Source organism: Bos mutus, chromosome 17, assembly GCF_027580195.1.
Source record: "Bos mutus isolate GX-2022 chromosome 17, NWIPB_WYAK_1.1, whole genome shotgun sequence".
Classification (NCBI taxonomy): domain Eukaryota; kingdom Metazoa; phylum Chordata; class Mammalia; order Artiodactyla; family Bovidae; genus Bos; species Bos mutus.
The window spans coordinates 67,390,659-67,412,476 of NC_091633.1; the positions used below are offsets into that span (position 1 = coordinate 67,390,659).

The 21,818-nt window shown below is 45.8% G+C and overlaps 1 protein-coding gene across 1 annotated transcript in view; it reads right to left on the reverse strand.

The window, feature by feature from the left end:
* TMEM154 (transmembrane protein 154) overlaps positions 1–20,463 on the reverse strand; it is a 52,045-nt gene extending 31,582 nt beyond the window's left edge. The window contains exon 1 of the mRNA XM_070386657.1: positions 20,264–20,463. Within this exon, the coding sequence (XP_070242758.1) occupies positions 20,264–20,351 (88 nt within the window). The 5' untranslated portion in view covers positions 20,352–20,463. The remainder of the gene's footprint in view (positions 1–20,263) is intronic.
* Between the last annotated feature and the right edge of the window lie 1,355 nt (positions 20,464–21,818).

The following is a 21,818-nucleotide window of genomic DNA, read 5'->3' on the forward strand; positions in this document are numbered from 1 at the left end:
TTGCTCCTTGGAAGACAAGCTATGACCAACCTAGACAGCATATTAAAAAGCAGAGACATTACTTTGCCAACAAAGGTCCATCTAGTCAAGCCTATGGTTTTTCCAGTAGTCATGTATGAATGTGAGAGTTGGACTGTGAAGAAAGCTGAGCACTGAAGAACTGATGCTTTTGAACTGTGGTGTTGGAGAAGACTCTTGAGAGTCCCTTGGACTGCAAGGAGATCCAACCCAGTCCATCGTAAAGGAAATCAGTCCTGAGTATTCATTGGAAGGACTGATGTTGAAGCTGAAATTCCAATACTTTGGCTACCTGATGTGAAGAACTGACTCATTTGAAAAGACCCTGATGCTGGGCAAGATTGAAGGCGGGAGGAGAAGGGGACAACAAAGGATGAGATGGTTGGATGGCATCACTGACTCAATGGACATGAGTTTGAGTAAACTCCGGGAGTTGGTGATGGGCAGGGAGGCCTGGCGTGCTGTGGTCCATGGGGTTGCAAAGAGTCGGACATGACTGAGCGACTGAACTGAATTTAACTGAATATTCTTTTCCATTATGGCTTATAATTGGATATTCAATGTAGTAGGACTTTACTGTTTATCCATTCTATGTATAAGGGTTTGCATCTGTTAATCCCAAACTCCCAATCCTTCCTTCCCTCCCCTCCCCTTCTCCCCCTTGGCAACCATAAGCCTGTGCAACCATAACCCTTGGCAACCATAAGCCTGTGCAACCATAACCCTTGGCAACCATAAGCCTGTGCAACCATAACCCTTGGCACATAAGTCTGTGTCTGTTTCTCTTTGTACGTAGGTCCATGTGTGTCATATTTTAGAGTCCATGTGTAAGTGATATTATAAAATATTTGTCTTCCTCTCTCTGATTTATTTCACTTAAGGCAATAAATAATCTTCATTATAGGTTCACCTATGCTGCTGAAAATGGCATCTTCTTTTTCATGCCTGAGTGATGTTCCATGTCTTCTTTATGCACTCATCAGCGATGAGCGTCGAGGCTGTCTCCACGTCTCGGTCACTGTAGACAGCGCGTCTGTGAACGCAGGGGTGCAGGTGACCCACAGGGCTGTGAGGCTGCCCACCCTTGAGCACGGTTGCCCATGACCGTGGGGCTCTACTCACTCAGCAATTATGGGGATTTGGTAAATCCCCTTAATGGCTAAATGTTCTAATCTGTACAACTAAGGATTGGCTAAATGTTCTAGGCTCGTCTCTATCTCCCCAAGTTCCCCTCTAGTTCCACATCTCTGTGTTGATTCGGAAGCATTTATCTTGTCTTCAGTTTGACTTTTTGACAGGCGCTGCAAACACAGCGCTAAGTTGAGAGAGGACGCTTCACGACACCCTTTCCTCAGTTTTCCCCAGAGGTAACCACTCTTTCCTGCCGCCTTCCAGAAAACTCTCTGATATACTAGTATAAGTATCATTTCCTGTTTCCTTTTTTAACACAAATGGTAGCAAACGTTATATAGTGTGCTGCCCCTTGGTTGTTTTTTTGTTTTCACTTAAAATTAGATTTTGAGGATTATTCCATGTCTGTATCTAGAGAGTTGCCTTTTCCTCCCATTATTAGCTGTATCGCCATCTATTCCTGTTGACGGGGACTCAGGTCCTTTCTTTGTTTGGAAGTTTGTGTTTCCCATGGCCACAGTCACACCAGCACACCTGCCAGTTTGCTCGTGTGCAGCACCATCTCCAGAGTGGGGAGAGGGCGAGCGTGCAGCGCCAAACTACTCTTGGGGGTCTGCCCTAACATCTACTCCACAACAACACCAGCCCAGTGCCCACACAATGAGGACTGGCAGAAACTACACTGGGGAAGGGCTGGTACCCAGGGCATCTCTGATGGGAAAGTTGAAAACTTCGGGGATCAGCCCAAGAGTTTGTGCCAAGAGCATCAAATGTCCTCAAAGGCGGAGCTGAAAACCTGGGGCGGGCCACATATCAAGTCCCTGCTGCTGCTAAGTCACTTCAGTCGTGTCCGACTCTGTGTGACCCCATAGACGGCAGCCCACTAGGCTCCTCTGTCCCTGGGATTCTCCAGGCAAGAACACTGGAGTGGGTTGCCATTGCCTTCTCCAATGCATGAAAGTGAAAAGTGAAAGCGAAGTCGCTCAGTCGTGCCCAACTCTTAGCGACCCCATGGACTGCAGCCTACCAGGCTCCTCCATCCATGGGATTTTCCAGGCAAGAGTACTGGAGTGGGGTGCCATTGCCTTCTCCGATCAAGTCCTTAGCCAGGAGTAAGTCACACGGGGGACAGAGGTGGAGACCAGAGAGGATCCCGAGGTCACAAGAGCAGGGCGGGAGTGGAGCCAAGGAGGGCAGGTTGGGAATTTCTCCCAAGCATGACAGCGGTTCCCCCTGTGACCTGCGGGCTGAGAGCAGCTCCTAAACCAGTGGATCACCGTGTGGCCCAGACAGCCCCCTGCGCCTTGCCTTTTCTAGGAAACACTAGGTCAGGCCCATAACCGTCAGTGGTGAGTTCCTGTGGAAGCCATCCTCCCATCCCATGCTTCTTGGTAAAAGTACAACATTTTAGAAACTCAGAGGTCCACCTCCACTATGGACGAACCCACACTCTTTCTGGAAGTGAGTCTGCAGCGCGTCGCCTGCATAATGCACAGGGCCGGTTCCTGTGCTGAGCGCCGACTGGATGGATGTCTTCTTGCATTGTGGGGCCTGGAAAGAGCCTCTTTCTCCTCCAGTTGTACCTTTCCTAAAAGGCCCCAAAGGGGGCCACCAGCCCAGCCCACCCCACAGTGATCACACGAAGGGTAGAGGCATCCCAGCTGCGAGATGCTGTGTGTCCCACAGGGGCCTCCTTCTCACTGGCCTTGGAAGGTGGCTATTCATCCTCCGCCCAGTCTGTTTTCCCATTCTAGACTGATCTGTTCTCTGTTCCCAGGAGACTCATCTGTCCGGTATAACTTCTCTATTTTATTATTGTCTTTCTATCTACAAGAGGACGTATTTCAGAAAAGAGGGGTGTGGCCTGGGGGTGGGGGCAGAGTGTAAAACTGAAGAAGCTGCAGAAAAAAAAGAGGTTCAAGCCTGAGAAGGGATAGTGGCAGCCGCCGGCAAAGTGCAGAAGAGAAGAAAGCAGAAGAAAGAACCGGACTTGCTGTTGAAACCAGAAGGGCTGTGGGCAGGGCTGCGGATGTGACCTTGAACCTGGCCAGCGCTGGGGGCGGGGGAGGGGGTGGGACTCAGCGCGGGTCTGCTAGGACTCTCCTCTTCCAGGGGCCTCCCATGCAAAGCCTCCCCAGAGCGATCTTTTCACCATCTCTCTCTCTCCTCACAAAATGGAGCATTAACAGGAGGTGACGGGAATGGTCATTCAAGCAATGAAATTAAGCTGCAATATTCATTTTACTTTTAATCTTAAAATTACCAGATAACTGGACAGTGCACAGAGTCACAAAAGACTATAATATCCATACAAACACAGCTGGGATGTGTGTCTCAGACATCCGGTGAGGACTCTGGGGGGGATCCTCATACCTGGGCAAAGGGAGGAAATGCCCGAGGTGAGCCTGGCAGCTCGGCAACCAAGCAGGCACCTCGCCCCCTTGTTGCCGCCCCACACCTTGTCCCCAAGTGGAAGTGACTCTGCTTCCTGGTGAAGCAAACTCACTAACTTCTCCTCTTGAAAGTGGAACAAATGCACAATCAAGCTCTCATGTTTAAAGTTTAAACGAAAGTGTTATATAGCCACTGAAAGGTTGGCACACTCGTATTACAACGTAAAATATAACACTGGCGAGAGAATATTATTAAACTCAGAATGTCAGAAGCATACTGGACCTCAGTCAGATGCCCCATTCTTTCACTTACATTGATTCCAACACGCAGATGGTTGAAACCATCTTATAATTCAGGTAGTGAAATGAAACACACACCCACACACACCCACACACTCACACACACACCCACAGAGCAGGTATCAGGTAGTCAAATGCTGTCCTGCTCGGTGGAGAAACTTGATTTAGGATTTCAGGATGCTCAAGAAAACCAAGCCAAAGAAGCCTACCCACTTTCCATTAACCCTGTACCTCTGTCTATGGAAAAGAGCCAGATTCGTAGGAAGGCAGAATCAAACCAAACTGAGACACCCTCCAGCTTCTCAGCTTCAGCTGAGTATTAGTCACCTGGGGACCTTTCAGCCCAGCCCTAGTCAGTACATCCGAATACCTGTGGTATTCGGTCTGAACCCAGGTCTCAGAATCCTTTACAGACTCCAATGTGCAGCCAAGCTTGAGGACCATGGCTCCAAACCCTGTCCACTCCTGACCTTCCCCAGCCTACAACCTCTTTCTCTATGTTCCTTCTTGGTGAACCGGAGGAGAATCGGGATAGGGAGTGGATTCCCAGCTCCCAGCAGCTGCCCACTGTGTCATAAGAACATGATTGTTTAAAAAGCATCGCTGAAGCCTTGACCCTCTGAGAGCCTCTGGCCTGGATATACTAGAGAGAGCTGTGACAATCATGCCTTATTATGTGACTTCGAGGCATTAACGAGAGATCATGCCGGAGCTTAAAACCTCACCTCAAGCAAAAGTAACCGCTGGACTACCCACACAGCAGTCCACCTACATCAGCGTGTACCAGAATCACCAGGAGGGTGCCCCCACCCCCCAACACTCACGGCTAGACATTGTCCCCAGAGCTTCTGATTCAGCAGGTCTGGGATGGGACCAGGAACTTTCACCTCTAATAAAACGCTCATGCTACTGGTCTAGGGGCCATACCTTGAGAACCATGGTTTGAGTGGCGCAGACAACCTCATGGGGTTGCGTTTAGGTATCAGTCACACCCATGGCAGCTCACGGCGCTCTGCACACTGACAGCGCCTGGTGCTGTTTAAGGTCCACTCAAAACCGGTTCCCGAGGACATCCGAGGTCGTGGCCTGGGCAATGGTATGTTATTAAAGCTCCCTAGGTGAGTCCATTAAGTATTTATGCTGGGCTGAAAATTACTGAGTTAAATCATAATTCAATTAACTTTAATTTGCTGTTATTCATGAAGACAGTCTATTCGCTTCAAAGATGACTGGAGAACCCTACAGAGAAAGACGTCTTTGGGAGCAAAATTAATAAGGTGTACTCTGGCATTGAAATTGGAAGGAAAGAATAAAACTGTCACTACTTGCAGATCACATGATACTTTATATAAAAACCCTAAAGCCTCCAGCTCCAAACTATTAGAACTAATGAATTAATTCAGCAAAGTTTCAGAATACAAGATGAATATATAGAAAACTGTTGTATTTCTATACACTAATAATGAACTATCAGAAACAGAAAGTTTTCTAAAATCCTGTTTAAAATTGTATCAGAAAGAATTAAATACCTTGGAATAAACTTAACCAAGGAGGTGAAAGACCTATACACTGAAAACTATAAAACACTGATGAAAGAAATTGAAGACGATACAAAAAAATGGAAAGATATCCCATACTCTTGGATTGGAAGAATTAATACTATTAAAATGGCCACACTACCCAAAATAATCTACAGGTTTAATGCAATTCCTATCAAAATACCCATGACATTTTTCACAGAACTAGAACAACTAATCCTACAATTCATATGGAACCATAAAAGACCCAGAATCATGAAAGAAATCCTGAAGAAAAAGAACAAAGCTGGAAGCAAACCCTCCCAGATTTCAGAATACACCACAATATATTTTTAGATCTGTCTCTCAAGGCAAAAGAAATAAACAAATAGGACCTAATTACTGAAAAGTTTTTGCACAGCAAAGGAAACCACCTACAAAACAAAGACAATCTACAGAATGTGCAAAAATATTTGCAAATGATATGACTGACAAGAGATTAATATCCAAAATATATAAACAGCTCACACAACTCAATATCAAAAAAACAAATAACCCAATCAGAAAATGGGCAGTGGACCTGAAGATATGTTTCCAAAGAAGACGTACAATGACCAACAGGCACAAGAAAAGATGCTCAGTATCACTAATTATAAGGAAATGCTAATCAAAACCACAGTGAGATACTACCTCACACCTGTCAGTATGGCCATCATCAAAAAATCTACAAATAACAAATGTTGACGAGGGTGTGGAGAAAAGGGAACCCTCCTACACTGTTGGTGGGAACGTACGTTGATGCAGCCACTGTGGAGAACAATATGAAATATTCTCAAAAAACTAAAAATAGAACTCCCATGTGATCCAGCATATACTATATATATATATATATCCAATATATACTCCGGGTATATATTCAGAAAATACTAATTTAAAAAGATGCATGTATCCCAATCGTCACAGCAGCACTACTTACAACAGCCAAGATACGGAAGCAACCCAAGTGTCCATCAACAGACGAACAGGTGAAGATGCGGGACATGTAGACAGTGGGGTGCCACTCAGCCGTGAAAGCATGAAATTCCGCCTTCTGCGGCAGCATGGATGGGCCGAGAGAATATGATGCGTAGTGAGATAAGTCAGACGAGAGTGCTGTATGATATCGCTCATACGTGGAATCTGAACAGAAATAGATTTACAGATACAGAAAACAAACTAGTGGTTACAGTGAGGAGACCGAAGTGGGGAGGGACAGATTAGAGATACGGGGCTAAGAGAGGCAGACTACTGTATAAAATAGATCAGCAGTACAGACATATTGTACAACACAGGGAATCACAGCCACTGAAAGTGAAGAAAGGGAAAGTGGCTCAGTCGTGTCCAACTCTTTGCGACCCTATAGACTATACAGTCCATGAAATTCTCCAGGCCAGAATACTGGAGTGGGTAGCCTTTCTCTTCTCCAGGGGATCTTCCCAACCTAGAGATCAAACCCAAGTCTCCAGCAGCAGGCAGATTCTTTACCAGCTGAGCCACAGGGAAGGCCAAGAATACTGGAGTGGGTAGCCCATCCCTTCTCCAGTGGATCTTCCTAATCCAGGAATCCAATTGGGGTCTCCTGCATTGCAGGCAGATTCTTTACCAACTGAGCTATCAGGGAAGCCCATTATCTTGTAATAACTTGGAGTATAATCTATAAAAATACTGAACCATTATGCTGTACACCTAAAACTAATACAATAATGTAAATCGACTCCAGAAAAACATCTATTTCTGCTTTACTGACTATGCCAAAGCCTTTGACTGTGTGCATCACAATAAACTGTGGAAAATTCTGAAAGAGATGGGAATACCAGACCACCTGACCTGCCTCTTGAGAAACCTATATGCAGGTCAGGAAGCAACAGTTAGAACTGGACATGGAACAACAGACTGGTTCCAAATAGGAAAAGAAGTACATCAAGGCTGTATATTGTCCCTCTGCTTATTTAACTTATATGCACAGTACATCATGAGAAACGCTGGGCTAGAAGAAGCACAAGCTGGAATCAAGATTGCCAGGAAAAATATCAATAACCTCAGATATGCAGATGACACCACCCTTATGGCAGAAAGTGAAGAGGAAATAAAAAGCCTCTTGATAAAAGTGAAAGAGGAGAGTGAAAAAGTTGGCTTAAAGCTCAACATTCAGAAAACAAAGATCATGGCATCCAGTCCCATCACTTCATGGGAAATAGATGGGGGAGCAGTGGAAACAGTGTCAAACTTTATTTTTGGGGGCTCCAAAATCACTGCAGATGGTGACTGCAGCCATGAAATTAAGACGCTTACTCCCTGGAAGGAAAGTTATGACCAACCTAGATAACATATCCAAAAGCAGAGATATTACTTTGCCAACAAAGGTTCGTCTAGTCAAGGCTATGGTTTTTCCAGTGGTCATGTATGGATGTGAGAGTTGGACTGTGAAGAAAGCTGAGTGCTGAAGAATTGATGCTTTTGAACTGTGGTGTTGGAGAAGACTCTTGAGAGTCCCTTGGACTGCAAGGAGATCCAACCAGTCCATTCTGAAGGAGATCAGCCCTGGGATTACTTTGGAAGGACTGATGCTAAAGCTGAAACTCCAATACTTTGGCCACCTCATGCGAAGAGTTGACTCATTGGAAAAGACTCTGATGCTGGGAGGGATTGGGGGCAGGAGGAGAAGGGGACGACAGAGGATGAGATGGCTGGATGGCATCACTGCCTCGATGCACGTGAGTTTGAGTGAACTCCGGGAGTTGGTGATAGACAGGGAGGCCTGGCGTGCTGCGATTCATGGGGTCACGGAGAGTCGGACATGACTGAGCAACTGAACTGAACTGAACTGAAATCAACTATACCTTAACAATAAAAATACCTGTATGTACTTGTCAAACAGTCTATTTTTTTTTTAATCAGTTGTTCAGCATCTGTGACATCTGACTGTGATGTGGTCAGGGGCAAAATGGGAATAAAACAGGAACAAACAACATTACCAGACACCCCAGGCCCCAGCCAGGCTGCGGGGGAGGATGGCTATGCTGATGCAGGGGTTACTGATGCCAAGCAGACGGACCACATCCTTGATGTCAGGGCTCTGGCGTGGACCAGAGGCTGCCCTGGGACACCATGCCAGTGGGAGCATGGGGCACGTTCTCAAGGGCAAGTCCCTTCTCCAGTTCACTTGGTTTTGAAATAGTACTGTGAACTGTTCATTATCTGATGTGATTTCTCCCCTGTACTTGTTCGTTTATTGGCTGTCTCCTCCACCATCGCCCCCCGCCCCATCTCTCTGCAGCACAGGGAGCCCTGTCTACCAGGTGGCTGCCGTTTATTGAATAGTTGTTTAGGAGAAAGGCCAGATGAGTCGGAGGCAAAGTGCTAGACAGGCATCACGCCTTTTTATCAAGAGTTGGGTATCTTCTTCTTCAATCAACCCCCTTCCAGGAACACACACAGTGTGTTCTTAGTTAGAGACAGAAAAGGGATCTACAGCAGTTTTCTCAGAAACACATCTGAATTTTAAAAAAAAAAACACTGGGAATTGAGAGGAACTGAGTGAAAAGACAAGAACCTCTAATAATGAGATTTCACATTTCTAGCTTTTGGGGTTTTCTTTCTGTTGGTTGGCTTTGGCTTTGGAATCAGGTGTGTCTTAGGGTTCCCCCCATAAAGTCCGAGTGACTGAACCCTCTCTGGGGAGCAGGACTAGGGGTGGAGGGACTCTTAATTCCTCTGTAAGCTCTGTTCACTACATACTGGACAACTTTTAATAAGTGAAAATATTCACTCAGGATGTTTTTTCTGACATTATGCTTGAAGAAGAATAAACAGTTGGTTGAACAGACTCAGTGCAAAATCAGCGAAGGTTAGTGGCAGAATACCCACTCCAGTGTTCTTGCCTGGAGAATCCCAGGGGCCGGGGAACCTGGTGGGCTGCCGTCTATGGGGTCACACAGAGTCGGACACGACTGAAGTGACTTAGCATAGCATAGCATGGTTGATTTACAATGCTGTGTTAGTTTTAGGTGTACGGCAGAGTGGGTCAGTTATCCATGGACATATACCCACTCTTTTTCAGATTTCTTTCCCATAAAGGTTATTACAGAGCATTACAGATTTTTTTCCCCATATAGGTTATACAGAGCAGAGTTCCCTGTGCTCTACAGTAGGTCCTTATAACCTATTTTATATATAGCAGTGTGAAAAGTATTTTTAAAAATTTTAAAAAGATTCTTAAGTGATGGAAAAGTATTCAGGTTGGTCATAAGTACTATTTTTATTACAATTCTACCTGTCTTTTCTTAGAATCTTATTGATTTATTTTCGGCTGTGCTGGGTCTTTGTTGTCGCGTGGGCTTTTCTCTGGTTGCAGAGAGCAGGGGCTACTGTTTCTGGTGGTGCCACAGCTTTTCACTGCGGTGGCTTCTTTGGTTTCGGAGCACGGGCTCCAGGGCAGGCAGGCTTCAGAAGCTGTGACCCCTGGGCTCTGGAGCACACGGGCTTAGTTGCTCTGTGGATGAGGGATCTTCCCAGACCAGGGATCGAACCCGTGTCTCCCGCAGTGGCAAATGGGTTCTTTATACAGAGCCACCAGAGAAGCCCCCTCAGAGTTTTAACACTGCTGGTTGACCTTCTGATGTGCTAGCCTCACTCTCTTCTGTCCACATCCTTTCTGCATTTATTAATATACCCCATGACTTTTTTCTCAATTTGTTTTTAATGAGACTAATTACATCAAAATATGCTTTAAAGTTGATCCACCCTTGTAGTCCTGATTTCTTCTACTTCATCACCAAGATTTTTTTGTTTAACATTTTTTTAGTGATAATTCCTTGTTATTTGAATGACTGATCTAGGACTCAGTTTAAATATTCTTCTAATATTTGTTAACTGGCTACATAGTCAATATGTCTCTGGGTTTAGTGATGCACCAAAATAGGAGTGGTCTTTGCTTGGCAAAAGATCATCTAATCATAAATAGAGTTACTAGATAAAATATGGGACACCTGTTAAATTTGAATATCAGGTAAACAACAAATAATTTTTAAAAAATATGTAATATTCATATGTATACTTACAATAAATTACATGCGGTATAGTTATACTAATTTTTTTTTGTTTATTTAAAATTTATATCTATCTGAGTGTTTTATATTATTTGCTAAATCTGGCCATCTTGCATGCATGCAAGCTAAGTCGCCTCAGTCATGTTCATTTCTATGTGACCCCATGGACTGTAGCCCGCCAGGCTCCTCTGTCAATGGGATTCTCCAGGCAAGAATACTGGAGTGGGTTGCTGTGCCCTCCTCCTGGGGATCTTCCCAACCCAGGGATCAAACCAGAGTCTCTTTTGTCTCCTGCATTGGCAGGTGGGTTCTTTACCACGAGCACCACCTGGGAAGCCTTCTGGCCATCTTGCATGCTTGTTAAGTCGCTTCTGCTGCTACTGCTGCTGCTAAGTCACTTCAGTCGTGTCCGACTCTGTGCGACCCCATAAACAGCAGCCCACCAGGCTCCCCCGCCCCTGGGATTCTCCAGGCAAGATCACTGGAGTGGGTTGCCAGTTCCTTCTCCAATGCATGAAAGTGAAAAGTGAAAGTGAAGTCGCTTCAGTCGTGTCCAACTCTGTGCGACCACCTGGACTGTAGCCTGCCAGGCTCATCTGTCCATGGGATTCTCCAGGCAAGAGTACTGCAGTGGGGTGCCATGCCCTTCACCAGGGATCTTCCCAACCCAGGGACTGAATCCAGATCTCCTGCAGTGCAGGTGAATTTTTTTACCACTAGGCTAGCCATCTTAATCATAGACAAATAAGCATAATTTTTAGAAAAATAGATTTTAAATTAATAAACAGTGATGTTGGGGGGAGGGGGGGAATCAGCAAACCCTATTAATTACTGGGCTCCTGTTTCTGAAAACCACAATGGAATGGGGAAATAGGAAATAATAAAGATGGTTTTAATTCATATAAAATAAAGAAATATAAAAAAATTCAGATTTCTAAAACAAACTAGATTAATTGGTTTTGTTTTATGGGGAAAAAAAATACTACCACCCATCAGAGCCTACTCTGGTGGATAGCTCTCCTTTCCAACCACCTCGTTAACTTCTCAGGAAGTCCTTCTGTGATGTCCTCAGCACCTGAGGCAGACTCCTCCATCCTTTTTATGTTACAAATTTTTTTTTTCAAGTTTTCAAATCAGTTCTTACTGGCTTGAAATTTCATGTCTATGAAACTTATATTCTCCATTTTTTTTTCAAAAGTACTTCTAAAACTACTTGGATTTTCTGCAAATTGTCATGCCACTCAATGCTTCTCTCCTGAACTTCCCTCCATATTCTGAGAGGGAGGTGGACAGAAGGCGTTTCGGAACTACTCACGGATGCAGCCATGAAGCTTTCTCCGCAGGAGGAGGAGGAATGGCTGTGGCCTGTTTGGTGTGAGGAGCCAGAACTGAACTATTCCCGGACCAAATGATTTGAGAGAGTTAACATTTTAGAATAAAATAAAACTGGATTAACAAAAAAATCACATGCATCCAGTTTTCACCACATTGTATTACTGAAATGATTATAACTTTGTCAGAAACACAAGTATGTCTCGGGCGACTGAATAAATTTCACGCCATTCATGTCCCTGCTAGGCACCAGGCCCTATTCTGGGACATAAAGGTGAATGAGACCATTTCCCGGGGAAGCGGTGGGTAAGCAGGGACAACGGCATCCAAATTAATAGTCACATGACAGTTTCATAAAAGCTGCAACAGGTTTGGGTACAGAACGTCATGAGGACTCGGGAGGGGAAGACACTCATTGCATTAGGGGTGGGGGATTCAGGAGATCTTCACAGAGGAAGTGATCACTGAATTGAATCTCAGGATTCGTCAAGCAATGATGGCTGCAAAGGCATTGCAGCTGGAAATGCCCCCGTGGAAAGACTCCATGGCGCAACAGAGCTTGGCACATTCAAGTACATGTATCACGGAATGTGCAGTGGGAAGGGTCCAGGAAAGGAGCTCAGCACAAGCTTATAAAGGGCCTTGTGATGATGCCAGGGAGACTGGAATCTATCCAAAGGAAATGCAAAACCACTGAAGGGGTAAGTACAAGAGAAAAATCATCACATTTTTGTTAGAGAACCATCATTCTGGAGGTTATATGAAATGCAGTTGGAGAGGAGACAAAGCCAAGAAGACTAGTTAAGAAGTTGATGACGTACCCTAGGTGAGAGCTAAGAAGGGCTTAAACCAGCAGGGAGTAGAGAAAGAGTTCTGTTTTGGCCAGGCTGAGCCCAAGGCCCCTGGGACATCTCCAAGGAGGATAGATGATCAAGATGCAGGACTGGGGCTGGGCCTTCAGACCTGACTGGAAGTGATACGGGGCAAGTCATCAGCCAAGGACTGAGATGGAAGCTAAGAAAATGGAAGACATGGCCCTGAAATGATGGAAAGAGTAAGAAGAGAAAAGAAAAAGATGAAAGGAACAGGTGGAAGAGAAAGATCTCAACCCCAAACCTGAAAGGAACAACCAGACTCACAGGAGACCAAGAAGAAAATGACCTCAGAAGAGCCAAGGAAGAGGAGGGTTTCAATAACTGATTAATTACGTTAAGGGCTACAGAGAGAAACCGAAGATAAAGACGGAAACGGGCCGTTTGGGTTCAGCTCTCAGGAGGCACTGCTGACTCGGGCAGAGCGGCTGAGTGTTGTGCTTGCCGTGGCAGCCGGATCACAGGGGGCTGAAAGATGAATGAAGAGGGAGAAAATGAAGACGTGCTGGCTGTCTTTCAAAGAGACTGGAAGCCATGGAAAGAAAAGAGGGCAGACAGCCAGCAGGGACCCAGGAGAAATGGAAAAGAACTCACTTTTCATGATGAACATTCACCTACCGAAGAGAACAGAAACAAGTATAACAAATAACAGGGGACCCACCCCGATTCTCTTCTATTTCCCCATAATGACGAGAACAGGGGTTGGCAAACTTTTTCTTAGTGGGCCAGAGAGTGAAGGTTTTAGACCTTGTGGGCCAAGAGGCCAAATAGAGGCTATGATCTGTTTTTATATAACCATTAAAAACCAGCCTTAGCTTGAGGGTTGGAAAAAAACAGGAAGACAGCTGAACTGGGGCCATGAGGCCTGGTTTGCTGACCCCGGACCACCATGCTTTTTCTGAAAGGAACACAACATTGTAGATCGTTGGAGCCCTCCTTCCCCTGATCTCATTCAAGTTAACTACTCTCCTCAAGTCAGCCTGTATCAATCCCATACTTTTCAAATATGCCTGTGTCCCTAAGCCATAGAAGCAGAATTTGGAGTGTTTTTAAAACTTTAAAGAAATATAATTATTCTGTGCATAATAATCTGCAACTTTTCTTTTTTTTGGTCAACAGTACATTTGAGACTGATTTATCTTTATACATTTGGCTACAGTTTATTAAATTTACCTACTCTATGATAATCTCATTCTATATCAAGTTCTTCATATTTTTCTTTTGTTAATAGATATTGAGATTGTTTCTGTTTTTCCATTTTTACCAACAAGGCTACACTCCGCATCTTAGCCAACTTCTTTGCTCTACACTTGTGAGTGGTCTGGGGTATATGCGTAGGAGAGGACTGTTGAAGCTGTAAGGGTATGAACATCTTCAGTTGGCTAAATGTTTCCAAATAGTTCTCTAAAATGGTTGTATAGAAAAGTTTCCATTTCCAGTAATCTCATATAGTAAGTAACCTGAAAAATTCTCCCAATATGCAACACCTAGAGATACAAATGAAATACAGTAAGTCCCCTACATATGAACAAGAGCGTTCTTGTTCATTGATAATAGCACATTGATAAGTCCTATTTGTTCATAAGTCCAACAAAGTTAGCTGAGGTACCCAACTAACACAAACAGCTATATAGCACTTACTGTAATAGGTTTATAATATTTTCTCACACAAATAATACATAAAAACAAAACAGAATAAAGAAAACGGTTTTAATCTCACATTACAGTACAATAGCTGGCATATAGGAGCTGGTATCAAGTGAACGGCAGATATGAGGAGGGAGAGGAGGTGGAAGATGGTAGAGCTGAAGGATTGTCAGCAGCAGGAGATGGAGAGCAAGCTGCAATTTCACTCATGCCTGATGATGACAGAACACAAGTTTAAGTCTTTGAAAGTTTGCAACTTGAAGGTTTGTACGTAGGGGACTGACTATATAAGAAATTTCTTGAATGTATAAAGAAATCACAAAAAAGCAAGGCAATCCCCAGGGCCCAGAAAACATGGATAAAGCAAAAGAACAGCTTGTAGGGGAAATTTAAATTCACAGCCATACCTACCTACCTACGAGGACTTTCCAGAACCCCAGAGGGATATCAGAGGTTCTATAGTGCTTTTAGGGGTTCCAGTCCACCCACTGGGTCAAAAGTTAAAGCTTAAACACCAGGTCATGGTTGTAAAAAATAAAGAAAAAAAGAAAAGCAGCTGCAATGATTCTGGCAAAGGTCAAAGTCAGGAGTGCTTCCCCTAGGCTGACCTCACCATCATCCTGACACTGTGGACCCCTGGCCCATGACCCGGCTGTGAATTTGGTTCTGTCTGCTTCGTGCTCCTTGGCAGTCTCTTTGCTCACTTTGGTCACCTGCTTCTGGTTACTGGCTTGCCCCTTTAACGAGCTTTTGGCACCTCACACAGCTCTTGGAGGCCGACCCCTGGGGGCTGCTCCCTCCACACCCCAGGGCTGGGGTTTAAGCCTCAGGTCCAAGCTCCCACTCTCTTCAAGCCCCGTGCACATCCCTGTCCGAGTTTTTCCAAACCGTATTTTGTGGTGACAGGACTGCGGTTGTGCTGGGAAAGTATTTACAGTAGCTTGATGATGTATCAGAAAAGTTGAAGTTCTGTTAAATAGGGTGGGCCCAACTCTGCGTGCTGGGTTTTGCCCTCAGGGCCCCCCAGATTTCCATCATGATGGGAGTCGACAGATACAAGATTTGATCTACATAAATTTCAGACAGAAATGGTCAAATAGTTAATAATATGTTTAAAAGACATAAAAGAAGGAATAAAGAACATAAAGAAAAAATAAAACCAAGACTATAGATATACACATATATTTATGAATATTCTATATTCTCAAATTTTCTTGGAATGAAAAGCTTCAGCAGCAGGCCACACGAGATGACTGCATTAATCTGCCCTCCCACGGGCGGCGCAGGGCTCCTGCTTCTCCACACCCTTGCCAGCAGCTGAGGGTGGTGCAAAGCACACACAGGCAGGCAGATCACAGGCTGCGTTGTTGCTTTACAGAACTGGGCCCATCCCAGCCAAGGTCTTGCCCTCCTCTGGTCTCCTGGGTCTGCCTTCAGACACAGGACTTTAAGCCTTAATCAATCTCTCTCGGCCTGCTTTTCCTCTCTTTGCCCCCGAGGGCTGGTTGATCCTGGGAGTCAGATCTCAGCAGGTTTCTCCCACAGTGACTCGGCCTGACGCCTGATGAAGGCTGTGCTTCCTCTCCCTGCTTCCCACACCCTGCAGCCTCTTACCCGGTGACTTCAACATTCTGTTTTTCCTGCGTCTGGTCTTAACTGTACTCACTTCTGATTCTCTGTTGCTGACCCTGTACCTTTCGGCCCCTCCCTTCCCCTCCACAGGCCAAAGTTCAACCCAACTCCTCTGTCCCTTTTCCTGTAAGCCCGCCTCCAGTCCAACCAAACACACGGCCACAAGTGTGACAGTCTTAGAGCCCAGCCAACAGCTGATGTGACGCACCTACAGGCAGGAAGGCACCAGAGACAGATTTCTCCAAACCTGAAAGTTACACACACAGCCTGGCAGAGCCTCAAAACCAGAGGCAACATGGCATCTTGTTAGAGCATGGACTCATGAGGCTAAATCTTATTCAGATACACTACTTAGCTGTGTGACCTCGGGCAAGTCATTTAACCCCTCTGTGCCTCAGTTTTCTCCTCTGAAAAACAGCAATAATAGTACCCACTATATAACATTCATTAAAGGAATCAAATGAGCTGGTATATGTACAGTGTTCAGAACAGGCATATACTGAGCGCTATCTCTGTTGGCCATCATCATTATTAGTACGGGGACTGTCCCAGGATATAGCACATGGCAGCCCCACAGTCACTGAAACAAGAGCAGTTTCAGAAAGTTTAGTTTCATTTATGCAACTAGAACTTTCTTCTATTCTTTCTCCCCTTCTCAAGGTTCATCCAATCATTACATGATCTTTACTCTTCTGAAACAGCCCAGAAAACCTCCCAGTCCTCTCCATCAAACCCAGTGTTTAACTTTGGCCATCAAAACATTTATAGCTGCCTTCTTCCTGCCTCATGCCTCTCAGTTCTTTTTTTCCACAGACCACTCTGCTTTTAGCAGCGTATAAATCCCATGCTTTTGGTATCTGGGAAGTTGCTCTGAACTTTCTGACAGTGTTACGCTGACACTGGCAGGACACAGGATTAGGAACAAGGTGGCCCTTCCTCCCGCAGGCAGAACGCTGCCTTCGTTCTGAGCTTTCTTAGCATCTGACACTGGCCAAGATCCCTAGGCCCAGAGCTATTCTGTAACTGTTCTCATCTGTTTGGTCAAAATCCCAGAAAAGCTATTTTCTCATTTCTCCCCTGGTGACTTCTAAGTGGATGACTTCTCTTGAGACAGTAATCCATTCTGTACCAGGCTCTATAGCTATATAAAGCAAAAGATTCAAAGATGCTGACTCAGCAGCAATGGTGCTGGTCTCAGGTAACGGCAGGTATTAGATAATGTCGCACCTTTGATGTGAGATAAACCTGGATTATGCTTGCAAAGAGGAATCAGCCTGTTTGGTAGACTGCATTCTTCTACCAAACACCTCCGTGATAGTTTTTGAAGAATTCAAGGAAATACTTAGATGTAACTATGACACTTGGCTTCCCAGGCGGTACTAGCAGTAAAGAACCTGTCTGCAATGCAGGAAGCACAAGAGAAGCCCGTTTGATCCTTGGGTCGGGAAGATCACCTGGACAAAACTGAAGCGACTTAGCATGCACGCATGTGACACTCAGACACCGTTAGCCCAAAAGGATATGTTGTTGCTGTTTAGTCACTAAGTTGTGCCTGATTCTTTGCAACCCCATAGACTGTAGCCACCAGGCTCCTCTGTCCATGGAATTCTCCAGGCAAGAATACTGGAGGGGGCTGCCATTTCCTTCTCCAGGGGATCCTCCCAACCCAGGAATTGAACCCACGTCTCCTGTACTGGCAGGCAGTCTTTACTGCTGAGCCACAGGGAAGCCCCTCAAAAGGATATATATCTTACTTAATTTTACAATGTATATTCATTCAGTCCTTAATTAAGAACAGCCTTTCCCTCGGCTAATCTCAAAGTAATAAGCTCTGGTTTATCCAGCTGCTTGCAAGTGGGCATTTTTGCATTTTCAGGCACTGAGAATGGAGACAGGGCCCAGTGAGGGTAGGCTGACCCAGACAAGCCCCGTGCTCCCCTCAAATGCAGCTTTTCACCTCGTCCTTCTCCTGACATCCTAACATTACCTGCCTTCAGGAGCTCATCGGTTTTAGTGATCAGTCTCACACCCACTCTAGGATGATTTCAGTATTTCTCAACAACCACCGGGTTCCTAATTTATGCTGACCCCTTACAAGATTGGAGGAAATCAAAGATGAACAAAAGGGAATTTTCTTTTCCCTGGAGGTGTTCACAGCCTGGAGGGAGGCCTGGGTATGATTCTAAGTGGTTAGCAGCAGCAGCAGCAGGTCTATGAGGGCACAACAGGCAGGGTGCCACAGAAGGGGCAGTGAGACAGACACCAGCAAGGAGGTTACATTCCATCTGAGCCTTTTAAGAGTACATAGGCATCCACTTGTAAAAAAAAAAAAAAAAAAAGGAACCTGTCATCACTTGTAGCCAAAGCCACAGAGGCCTGGAACACACGCTCCATTTCATGTGACTGGGGCTGCGGCGGGGGAGCAGGAGAGACTCAAGGAGATGCTGTGGAAAGGAGACTGCAGGGAGAGGCCAGGGGCCACGAGTGAGGAGCCACCTCTGTGAAGAGAAGGGCCACGATCACATACAGAGCCCAGAGGGAGACCTTGCACTGAGTCTCTTCACTAGTCCTTTGGCAGCTCCTGGACTGCAGACACTTTGGTTCCATCATTTTCAGGCGCTCAAGAAAAGTACTCAGTTAAGGTTAAATATCACTCTCAGGAGCCTGTTTGAGGCAAGTGTGGTAGCAGTGAGAGTTAAAAGTGGGGAAGAAGGATAGCTGGGCCCTGCTCCCATGGGTGCTGAGGGATGCCTGTCAGGGAAAGGAATGTGGTCCAGAGGTTTTAGCAGAGGGCATGGTGGATTCCCTGGCTGCAGAGGAAAGACCCTGGAGTCCAAGTCAGAAAAGCTGACTGGCGGTGGGTCTTACCTTTCTCCTCTCAGTTTCTTCATCTGTACCCCCAGTACAGCTGCACCTCCAGCACAGCTAAACACTCAGTACAGTTTGAGCATCATCTTTAAGCTCCCTTCCTGCTCCAAATGGGGAAGGGAGTGGCTCAGACAGTAAAGAATCTGCCTGTGATGAGAGAGACCTGGGTTTGATCCCTGGGTTGGGAAGATTCCCCCAGAGGAGGGCATGGCAACCCACTACAGTATTCCTGCCTGGAGAATCCTCATGCACAGAGGAGCCTGGTGGGCTAAGTCCATGGGGTCACAAAGACTCGGACAGCACTGAGAGACTAAGCGCGCAGCACACCTGCTCCAAAACTTTATGCATTAAAAAGCACAGCGTCCACCAAACTCATTTTGAACATGACCCTCAATTTCAACCAAATATCTCTCCAGTTGGAATGCTTGGCCTTTCCAGTCTCCACCTGGAACCCTAGAGACCACGCTGGGAACACCCAGGGAAAGGGAGATTGGTAGGGTGGGGTGGTTGTGTGCTGACTTCTAATCTCCAGGAGGTTATCTGTCTGTGAGGTAGTGTCTGCTGCCCCTCCCCACATCCTATTTAAAGAACCTCAGCTTGAGAACCTTCCTTGTGGGTCCAGTGCTGTTCCGAGCTAGCAGCAGGAGGTGTCCACTGACGGGAAGCACCTGCAACCAGTTCGTTTACCCAACAGCGAATCCACACAAGGGTAAGAAGCAGGGAGTAACTGTGCTGGTTGTAGCAACTGTCAAATGCTTCTCTTAGCTCAACACTATGAGATTTAATACTTTGTCTTTTCTGATACCTTTGATTCACTACAATCACATAACTTTTTAAAACCAAAGCTTCATTAGTCACAATCAACACAAAGAAAATCTCTCCCAAGGTAACAAGATCAAAGGAAAGCTGATGAAAGCCCTTACAAGTTGGAATGGATGCCTGGGGATTCCTCAGACAATTTCCTGCTTACTTTTTTTTTTTTTAACTTATGGTGTTTCTTTAGTCTACTTTCCAGTCCTAAATTTCCATAGCCCAGTTTTTCCAGGACTTTTTGGAACCAGCAGATTTCTCAGCCCACATTACTAAAAGTTAATTCATGATTTCTCTGTTTCAGCTGATTGAAACGGTCTTTTCCAGGAACTGCCAAAGAGTTGGTCATTTTCTTTATATGCCCATTAAAGCCGGTAAATGACTGGGACCGGTAAATTACATCTTGGAAAACAAAGACTGCGGGGAGCTTAAATTCCAGGAGCGAACTGCAGCTGGATCAGCCGGCAGAGAACGAAGCCAAGTCCCTCCTCCCTCCTCCCCCCACAAAAAGACAGCTAGACTTTCCTCCACTTTTTTCACAGTAAGGCTTAGGTTTTTCTAAGTGTTACGCTCCCCGGCAGAGTTCTGTAGCCTCGGGTACCAGACAAGCCTTCCTCGTCCTCCTCGCCGGGAGTGGAAAGCCGAGGGGTGCTTACCCTGCGCCGGGCGGGTGGCAAGGGCCGCGAGGACCACGGCGAGGAGAAGGGCGGCGCGCGGAGCCTCGGGGGGCGCGCGCCCCGGCATCGTGATGCTGCTGCGCGCAGTTTCAGTCCCACTGAAACGTGAACATTTCCTGTTTCCTGCTTGTTTGGGTCGGTGCTAACTTGAAGGAGAGGTGTTTGCCTGTTTTTTAGGAAGTGATGTAATTCTGCAGGAGCCTGTCAGACCAGCAAGAGTTGCAAAAGAGAAGTTGCTCTTCAAGCACTGATTCAGTTAACACGCCTCGCAAGGCCTTTCCCCACCCCGGCCCGCGTGGGCCCCCGCCTTTTGATATCGCCCCAGTAGGAGCAGTGTCCTGCTCTCAGATGTCACTCAGGATCTGGGGCTGGGGGGCGTGGACCACTCGCCTTCTGGGCTTGTGATTTTACTCCATCCCCGAGTCAGTGTCCCGTTCTGCCTAGAGTCTAGAGCTGCGCTCTCCAGTAGAACCTTCTGAGATGATGGAAATGTTCTGAATCTGTGTGATCCAGTACAGGAGCCATTAGCTACGTAGGTTGCTAAGCACTCGAAATAGGGCTGGCGAGCCCTGAATTGTCAGTTTTTGTTTTCATTCATGTAAATTTAAGTAATTCTTTGTGGCTGGTGGCTACCACATTGGACCCCATTCAGCAGGGACACCTGTGCCATCAGGAACTGTGCCCAGCCAGGAACAGGCCAACCCTTCTCTTGGGTCACCCACACCCTTCTCCCTGGGTCCTGGGTCCTGCATGCCCCACCCCCACAGCTCATTAGAAGGAAAAGGTATACTATATGCCTGAAGGGCGTGCTCTGCTGCTCCAGAGAGAAATCATCTTTTCATATTTCGCTTTTTGTTTATGAAGACTATTTCTTAGAGCAGTTTTAAGCCCACAGCAAAGTTAAGAGGAAAGGGCAGAGATTATCCCTAAACCCCGAGTCCCCACACCTGCAGCGCCTCCTCCACTCTCAATATCCCTGCAGAGTGGTACATTTGTTTCACTTGATAAATTTACATCGACACATCACAACCACACCAAGCCCCATTGTTCACTTTAGGGTTCACTTTTGGTGCCATATATTCTATTGGTTTGGACAGATATATAATAATGACATGTATTCTCATTATAGTATCATATTGGGTAGTTTCTCTGCCCTAAAAATCCTCTGTGCTCCACGACTTCATCCCTCCCAACCCCTGAAAACTACTGATCTTTTTATTGTTGGCATAGTTTTGCCTTTTCCAAAATGACAGATAGTTGGACTCACAAAGTAGATAGCCTTTGCAGACTGGCTTCTTTCATTTAGTAACACGCATTTAAGCTTCCTCCTTGTCTCTTCATGACCTGATAACTCATTTCCTTTTAGTGCGGAATAATATCCCATTGGCTGCAGGTACTGCACTTTATTTATCCATTCATCTACTAGAAGGACCTGGAGGAGGGCATGGCAGCCCACTCCAGTATTCTTGCCTGGAGAACCCCATGGACAGAGGAGGCTGGCGGGCTACAGTCCACAGGGTCGCACAGTCAGGCA